Source organism: Labrus bergylta, chromosome 9, assembly GCF_963930695.1.
Source record: "Labrus bergylta chromosome 9, fLabBer1.1, whole genome shotgun sequence".
Lineage (NCBI taxonomy): Eukaryota > Metazoa > Chordata > Actinopteri > Labriformes > Labridae > Labrus > Labrus bergylta.
Window position 1 is genome coordinate 21,148,607 of NC_089203.1, and position 8,833 is coordinate 21,157,439.

The following is an 8,833-nucleotide window of genomic DNA, read 5'->3' on the forward strand; positions in this document are numbered from 1 at the left end:
TTTTTGGAAAAGTGACGTCTTTAAATAGAAAGCCAAGGCTGCAGACTGCTGTATTTTCTCTGTTTTGTTCATCAAAAAGTGCATTTAAGTCAAAAACAAGTTGCTCCATATCTAAACGTCTGCACATTAGACAGGTTCAGACTCTGCTTAAAGGGCAAGTATTGAATAATTCAGATTTTTTAGAAACTTTTATTCATGCAAACCTTATCTTGTAGAGTGCTGTGCATCGCTTTCAAACCCATTCATTGTCTATGTGTTGCGCGGCAATATAAAGTATCTGAACCGCACCAAGCTGAATGCGGCGCAAGGTGGCTCTTTACATGTGTGCATGCTGCACAGAAACTAAACCATTTTCAACTTGGGTTCAGCACTTTGTGAGGACACCTCAGCACATCCAAAAAGAGGAAAATTCCCCCTTCCCTGAGCTCTATAATACCAGTTTATACCAGTTTAAAGACCTACCAGGACAGCTCATGTTTGGAAAGAAATTCCCAACAGTTAGGGCGTACAAGGCGTGTTTAGAAAAGCAGTGTTGTGCTTGAGAATCGTTCGTCTTAGAGCTGCAGCCCGGATGAGCCTAAACTTCCAGAAATCCTGTCCTGCCCTGGATATTTTACTCAAAACCACTGTACATATGAAAAACAGGGGAAAGGTCCTAAATACCACAGTGAATGGCAAAACTATCGAGCTGTAGGCATGAGCTGGGCATCAGGTGATGATTTGATTGGAAGGTGGAGTCTGGCAGCAGAAGGAGGGCGTGGCGGTCAGGAGCTGAATGGTGCTGATGTGATGGCCGTCTCATTCATGCTGATGTGGTTGGTTGCTCTCAAAACACAAACAATGTTTGGTAAAAGGGACATCTACTAGCTAGCGCTAGCGCAATCACAGCACACACCGCATCCTAATTGAAAGGCCCTTTAGGAAATATGTAGAGCTTTAACGGACATGGTGGGTTACTTAATGGGGGCTGAGAAATGTGCAGGGTCTTATTTGATTCAAGGCACAATCCACTATCCCTCTACTTGAGCCAGGCATCTTTACACTTTTCCCTCAGAGAAAAGGTAAAATTACTGTGGGGAAGAGGGGAAAGTGGCAGCGGAATGGTAAAATGGGGAGGAAAGAGCAGAAGGAGTGCAGGACCTTGTTAAAGCCCCTCTGTGAGAGCCAAGGAAAGGCTGCAGCTCCCAGTCACTAAATGTGCCTGATGACGGAGAGAGGGAGTGAAAAAAATCATGGTTATCATCGTTAAAGGGCTTCAGAGGTGGATATGACTGCTCCCAAAGTTTCTTCATCTGGTACAGATAAGCCATGCTCCAACTGATGTTGGACCAATATTTATTACTTTCCTTTTTGTCAGCAAACACAGTGAAAAACTAAAATGAAGTAAATAAAGACACAAGCATTTATGAGCACAGATGACTATACAAAAGCTAAACAAAATGTCTTTTACAAATAAAAATACAATTACATACCGTGTGCACCTTCTAACCAGAAATGTTTAGGCTTTGCAGTCTTTTAATGTTCTTCACAGACGCATCTCCTTCATCTATGTCCTACCATTGGTACTAGCTTCTGGCAGCACGTTTTATTGCTTCAATTAAACATGTGAACGCCGCATGCTGACCACTCAGCGCAACACACAATTAGACCAGTAGGTGTCAGTAACAGAGAATAGAATCTGAACACATTTCAAAAATAAAACATTTTCTCTGTAATTACAACAAAATTCTGTTCAAAGAAATATAATTTTCTGCGACAGCTACAGTGGATGCTGCAAAATAAGAAAAGGAGTGCTGGTTTGGAAACTTGAAAAGTGAGGAAGAAATGGGAATGAGACAGAAGTAAAATACAACCATCCGCTTGACAAACTGGTCATTTTTAACCATTCTTTAAAGTGAAAAAAAAATATGAGATCGATATTGGCCCATTTAATGAGCAAAATGTTGAAAAAATTGCAAATTACATAAAATTAAATTGAGGAATAAGGTCAACCACTCAACTACTCTCTATAATCTTGTTGACAATGTAACAAAACAAATTGTTCAAGTTTTCAACCCTGTGAACCATTTATAATATTTTACCTCATTAAGTCTTCAATCATTCAATCCTTGTTGAATTTTCCGTCATGGACTCTGAGTCTGACAAATAGCATAAATGAATAATGCAGCAGTGGAGGCAGCCTATCAGAGAGACTAACTCCTCTGGTGTTTGGAGGCCACCTCAGCTAGTGGTTTAAATCCAACAGTCACAACACGTTTAATGAATAACAGTGTTGATAAAACAACTTAACAACCTTTTCATTTAGAAATAAGCTCTCTGATCCTCTTAACCTCCAGGCTCCGCTCAGTGTTCAGGAAAATGTCCGGCCTGATTTTAAATTGGTGAGAGTAACAGATAAAACTCACAAAATATTCAGCTCTCAGAGGTTTGCTGCTTTAAGCAAAAGTCAAAAGAAAGGAAGCTTTTAATCTGTGCACACCTTGGCAGAGATGGAGTCATCCTTTCAAGTGTCTGACTGTTTCAAAGTGGTCCTATAAAAGAGAGAAATCTAAAGCTGGGTGTCTGGGGAACAAAAACACTGCAGGGAGAGGAGACTCTCATTTGGCAGCCATCTTCCCCGGGCTGATGGATGAAGGGAGGAAATCATCTCATGACTAATTATTTATCTTTCCTGGAGAAACGTTGTGTCTGGAGGGCTGGAAATAACACAACCCTCCTCTCTGACCAAGTTGTAAACAAAGCAGAATGATGGAGGTGACTGAGGGTCCTCTTCCTCCCTCACTGCACAGTAGAACATGGCTGCCATACACACTGCCCACACACACAATCTGACTGCTTGGATTTCTTCTTTCTTTGGTTTTGTTTATCAGAGTTGTTGCTCCCTATATCTGGAACAAACTCCCAGAAAACTGCAGGTCTGCTGAAACTCTCAGCTATTTTAAATCGAGGTTGAAGACACACCTGTTTACAGCTGCCTTTAATTAAACAATTTTCATAAGATTTTAAACATTATCTCTGCACTGTAACTTTTAACTCTTTTCATATTTTTTACTTTATTTATTTCAATTAATTTCATTTGAATTATTTTTATTTGAACATATTTTCAGATTTAATAATAACTCTGGGCCATTAGGGGAGACCAGGCTTAACTTCAGACTTGTACTGTGTTTGTGATGGAGCAGACACCTTGCAGGAGGGATTCTATTCTAATAGAGGGAGGTCTGTGCCCTCTCACACTCTGAGCTCCTCTAATCTCTAATTCATATATTCAAGGAGTAGAAACAGGTGAGAGCTCAGTGGGTCAGAGAATGGGGACCAAGGAGGGTGATATCTCTCTGCTTGAAAGACTAAAGGAGCGAGAATTTAAAAAAGGGGGAGGAGAAAAAAGCCTGACTCCCTCTCATCCTTCAATGAACCTATCAGTGGATCCTATGAGGAGAAGAAAGGCTAAAGTCCTTGAGCTCCACACAGACCAGACCAGGATCAAAGGGAATCCCCTTCTGATCCAAATGTCGTCTGAATGTTTGATGGTAGCCGAGACATCAAGGTGAGGCCGGAAAAAGACGTGACTCAAGAAAACTCTGATCATTTTCCGATGAGAATGTCACACAGGAGCTTTTTTTCTGAGCACATGAATGTACAGTACATATATAATTCAAAATACTGAAAGGACATTTATTTAAAAAGTTGTATGATTGGATTTTCAAAGGCCCGTTCACTTTACAGTTTCTCTGAGTACATTAAACATCTTCTGAGGCTGTACAAGCTTTTTACTTTCACAGTAAAGACTTACTGTTAAATAATGGAGAATTAAAATACTGAGATATGACACATTCACATATTGTAAAACACATTCATCAGGTTTAACTGACATATTAATCTGCATAGAAGTGTATTAATTCTTGTCACTGAAAGGTTAAGTTCAATGTGTCACATTGTCATCGTTCAGCAGAATTGAAAATGCTTACACACCTACAGTCCTGCTCAAATCCTCCTTGCAGACATGTAAATACATGTAGTCATATATGAACGCTGCTGATTCTGACTCACAGGAACCTGAACGCAGCATACACAGATGATTTCAGCTCTGATAAAGACCTTCAAGGATGCAGGGGAGCTATTGTGTTCAAAGTGTTGTTTCCTCAGAGGACACTGAACAGGACGAGAGTATTTACAGTTTATTATTCAGACGCCGTCACTGAGCACTCTCAACCTCATTTCCAATTTAGCATGTTGTGCTTTCTCATAGCTTTCATTTCATGTATGCATTATACTACACATGAAAGAGATTTCTGAAGCACTAATGTTGTGACTACATCAACAAGCAAGAAAGTGAGTGTAAAGAATCATATGAATAATGCACACCTGAAAGACATCATTGCTCATGAGGCAGTGTACAAACCTTTGAAGTGAAGATTTGGGACATTGTATGACTCTAAATAAGCTCAAAGGGACCTGAGAGAAAAAAAGAAGCTCTGTACGTGGGTCACAGGTTATTAAAGAGTTAACTTGTTCAAGTTAAATGAGGAAATGGGAGGGGAGTCAGTGACACAGCTGGAAGAGAAAGTAAAAAAAAGTGAAACCAAAAGTAGAAACAGAGCCGTGTGATTCAACTGTGCTTTACAGACCGGAGAGAGATTATAAGATAACTACTGACAACAGGTAAAGTTGAACTCTTTGATATTATTGGTCATGTCTTTAGTGTTTACTGACATATTTCAGTGCTTTCAACAACTATAAATCTTGTTCAACTTTTGACCCTCTAACTTTTTCATTTGGTGTTTTCTAGAAATGGCTTGTGCCAGTAGTCTAATAGTGGAGGACAACTTTCTTTGCTCCATCTGTCTGGATGTCTTCAATCAACCTGTGGCGATTCCCTGTGGTCACACCTTCTGTCGTGGCTGCATCACATTCCACTGGGACACTAACAAACCTTTATTCCTGTGTCCACTGTGTAACAAGGAGTACTCAAAGATACCAGACCTTTGTGTCAACACTGTCCTCGCTAATGCTGCCGAAAAGGTGAAAAAGACAATTCAAGAAAGACCCCATGACACCCCCGAAAAAGCAGGAAGTGGACATGTGCTCTGTGGTATGTGCACTGGGGGGAAGCTCAAAGCCACCAAGTCCTGCTTAACATGTTTCATGTCTTACTGTGATGCACATCTGGAGCCTCATCAGAGGCTTTTACCCTTGAGGAAACACAAGCTGATCAACCTGGTCGAGGACCTCGTGAGCAGGATCTGCAAAGAGCATGGTGAGCCTTTGGAGCTGTTCTGCAAAGTGGATTCAATGTTTCTATGTAGAGTCTGTGTAGACAGTGACCATAAAAGCCATAAGACAGTGAGTGTGGAGGAGGAGGCTGAAATGAGGAAGGACGAGCTGGGAAAAGAAAAGAAAGACATGGATCAGATGATTCAGACGCATCAGCAGAAACTTCTAGAGATCCAACACTCAGTGGAGGCGAGTGGAAATAATGCAGAGAAGACGCTGGCATACAGCAAGCATGTGATGACTGCTCTGGTGGACTACATCAGGAGAAGCCAAGTCGAGCTGAGTGAGGTGATTCAGACGAAGAAGAAAAAGACTGAAGAAGATGAGAAAGGCTTCATTAAAGAGCTGGAGGAAGAGATGATGCAAATAAAGCAAAAACAATCTGAACTTGATCAGGTCACTGGCATCAATGACTCCTTTAAATTCCTGCAGAGTTTCCTTTCTCTCACCATCACTCCTCCACAGGTGAAGGACTGGTCTGAGGTGACTCTTAACAGCGACCAGTTTACTGTGCAGGAAATATTGATGAAGCTGGAGACAACAGTGACAAGAGAAATCAGGCTGCTGTGTGATCCCGACTTGAAGAAAATGCAGTTTCATGCCGTGAATCTGACTCTTGATCCGGACACAGCGAACCCTTCTCTCATTGTTTCTGAGGACGGGAAAGAAGTCAAGTGTGGAGACAGAAAGAGGAACGTCCCGGACAAGCCAGAGAGGTTCGATCATGTCCTCAATGTCCTCGCAAAGGAGAGTTTTAATTCTGGAAAGTTCTACTTTGAGGTCCAGGTCCGAGGGAAAACCCAGTGGGATCTGGGAGTGACTAACCAGTCCATCAACAGGAAGGGGGACATGAGACTGAGCCCTAAGAGTGGATACTGGACCATCTGGCTGAGAAAAGGAAACGAGTTCACGGCCAATGCTGGCCCTGCTATCAACCTCCACGTGAGAGAGATTCCTCAAAAGGTCGGAGTGTTCGTGGATTATGAAGAAGGTCAAGTTTCCTTCTACGACGTTGACGCCAGGGCTCGCATCTTCTCCTTCACTGGATGTAACTTCACTGAGAGACTCTTTCCATACTTTGGACCCTGCGGTAACAACGGCGGTAAAAACTCAGCCCCACTGATCATCAGTCCTGTCTGTAACAACATCTGAGTTTTGGTTTTGTTAGTGAAGGACACAGGGTGAGGGGATGTGAGGAGGGTTTATAATAGTCAAGAAACTCCAATGTGTCATTTTGTTTCTCTCATCCATCAGTGTCAGTTACCTATCACACAGACAGCTTCAGATCTGTACACACACAAAGAGCTGGCTATTCATTTTGATATCTGCAAGCTGCTCTTGTCTGACAACATGTTCATATCAATACCAAAGATATAGGTCATACAGCACTTTCAATACTTTTTTGTGAAACTTGGAGTCAAACAAATTAAGTGTGTTTGCTTGTGACAGGCTGCTATTGAGAGATACAGCAGGTTCCAACAAACACCTGACTTTTGGACTGTTTGTATGAAGACTTCACTTTATTGATGAGCCACCTCTTAGGGCTATTTTATTTTTCATCTTTTTGAATAATTAGTTACGACAAAAAGGTTATCCAGCTTTTTTTCTGAAGTACTGAGTGTTCGAAACACTGGATAACAAATGTGTGCACCTCCTGTGTGCTGTTTAAATGAATTTTCATACGAGTGTGCAATAAATAAATGTGGTTGAGGAAGCTGCATCAGCAATCTCTTGGATATATTTTATCTACACCAGGTAAAAACCCACACCACGCTCCAAAAAAATAAACTGAAATACTGACTCATTCCTCTGAAAAACAAACACAAATCAGCAACTGTCTTGAAAGCCTGAGATTCCCACAACATACACTTAGCAATTCTGTAGCAATCACTTGAAAACAATCCATCATTTTTCTTTCCCAGTATATTATGAAAAGCAATTTTCATAAACAGAAGAACTTGATTGTAATGATGACATAATGATAGCACACCATGTCTCACTGTGTTAAAGCGATCTCTGAGTACTTTGGACTGTGTAATTACTTTGCCTTAATGAGAGACAGTATGTGAAAAAAAAAGTCCATCATGTGGTTAGTGTGTGTGTGTGTGTGTGTTTCTACAGGAGCACATGTCTTTGTCCTACAGTACGTGCATCTAATGAAGTGCCAAATGAAATGAGATCAATCTATCCATTAGGGTCCCTTAACGAGACTAAATCCACGTGGCTGATAATGAGTTGGTGCTCCTTCAGTCGTCCTCAGAGAGCTGGAGGACTGAAGCTGAAGAAGATCTGCAACCAGACAATCTCAGACCCTCTAAGCCTGTAAATGTTCAGCTCCAGATGTTGTAGAGCACCATCATTTAGTGTCTGCTCCTTCAGGGGGTTGTCTTCAAGTTAGCAAGGTTACTGATAGAAACTCCAGGAAACACTTATCATCTGTTATCATCAATCTGACATGACTGGGCCGTGCTCATTAGTCTGATGGAACAATGTTCTGTAGACTTCTGTTGTTACCAGGATATTATTAGCTTTGAAGCGACTGCTGTGCGTTCCCTTCACTTCATGCTGTGCAACGACAACATGTGGCTAATGGAACAATAAACAACTGAAACATCACACGGGAAACTGAAGTTATTCAAATATAAATATTTGAATTCAAAGCTTCTGAGAAGTTTTACACAGCCAATGTGTTCATGGACATTTATCACTGTCACACCAGGAGCTGAAGCTGTTTACTGACCTCTCAGGTTGAAAATGGAGGAAAAAGAAAATCTGCCTAATTCCAGACACCATTTACGTCTGCAAAGCATTTCAATGTGAAAGCTGCTGTAGTGACCTGGTAACACAGCAACAATGGTAAAAGGTTTGCATTGAGAGAGACAGAGATCAATGATTCTGAAAGGAATCCCTATCAAACGAACACACACCAGTATATATAAAATAATATACATTAATGTTTAATATGAAGCGGTCGCAAACCCTTTTTTTTACAAACAAATGTTTCACAAAGATTTAATTAATTGGAAGTATATAAAGACATCATATATTATACACAATCTGAATAAAAAGAGATAAAACCATTCAAACCATATTCTCCTTTGAGGTTTTCTTTTGGTTTTCCTCAAAGCTGTGAAATAAAGAAGAACTGAAGTACGACATGTCATGAGGATAGAAATGCACTTATGCTGCTGATTGCACCTTTAATATGAAAGCGTTCATAACGTGAGTCAACGGGTAAAGAGAAAATAACGGATGAGTGACACGTGCGCACGATCTCTGGGATGAAAAAAATACATCTGTGTGGCTTTTCCAGTGACAGGTTAGATCAGACTTTGATCTAAAGGCTTTCTAACAGGGTTTAAATATGAACACACACACACACACACACACACACACACACACACACACACACACACACACACACACACACACACACACACACACACACACACACACACACACACACACACACACACACACACACACACACACACACACACACACACACACACATCTTTTCATTGAATCCACAACTTGAAAAAATAAACTTTATTTATTT

At 40.8% G+C, this 8,833-nt stretch overlaps 1 protein-coding gene across 1 annotated transcript; it reads left to right on the top strand.

Annotated features, from left to right (window-relative positions):
- Nucleotides 1–4,582: 4,582 nt before the first annotated feature.
- LOC109998082 (E3 ubiquitin-protein ligase TRIM21) lies at nucleotides 4,583–6,992 on the top strand. Its single transcript, XM_020652816.3, has 2 exons — nucleotides 4,583–4,662; nucleotides 4,790–6,992. The coding sequence occupies exon 2, from the start codon at nucleotides 4,792–4,794 to the stop codon at nucleotides 6,424–6,426; it is 1,635 nt and encodes a 544-aa protein (XP_020508472.2). The 5' UTR covers nucleotides 4,583–4,662; nucleotides 4,790–4,791; the 3' UTR covers nucleotides 6,427–6,992.
- Nucleotides 6,993–8,833: the final 1,841 nt, after the last annotated feature.

What these genes read in the sequence shown, in the direction of transcription:
- LOC109998082 (XM_020652816.3), top strand. Translation starts at nt 4,792, where the DNA reads ATGGCTTGTGCCAGTAGTCTAATAGTGGAGGACAACTTTCTTTGCTCC.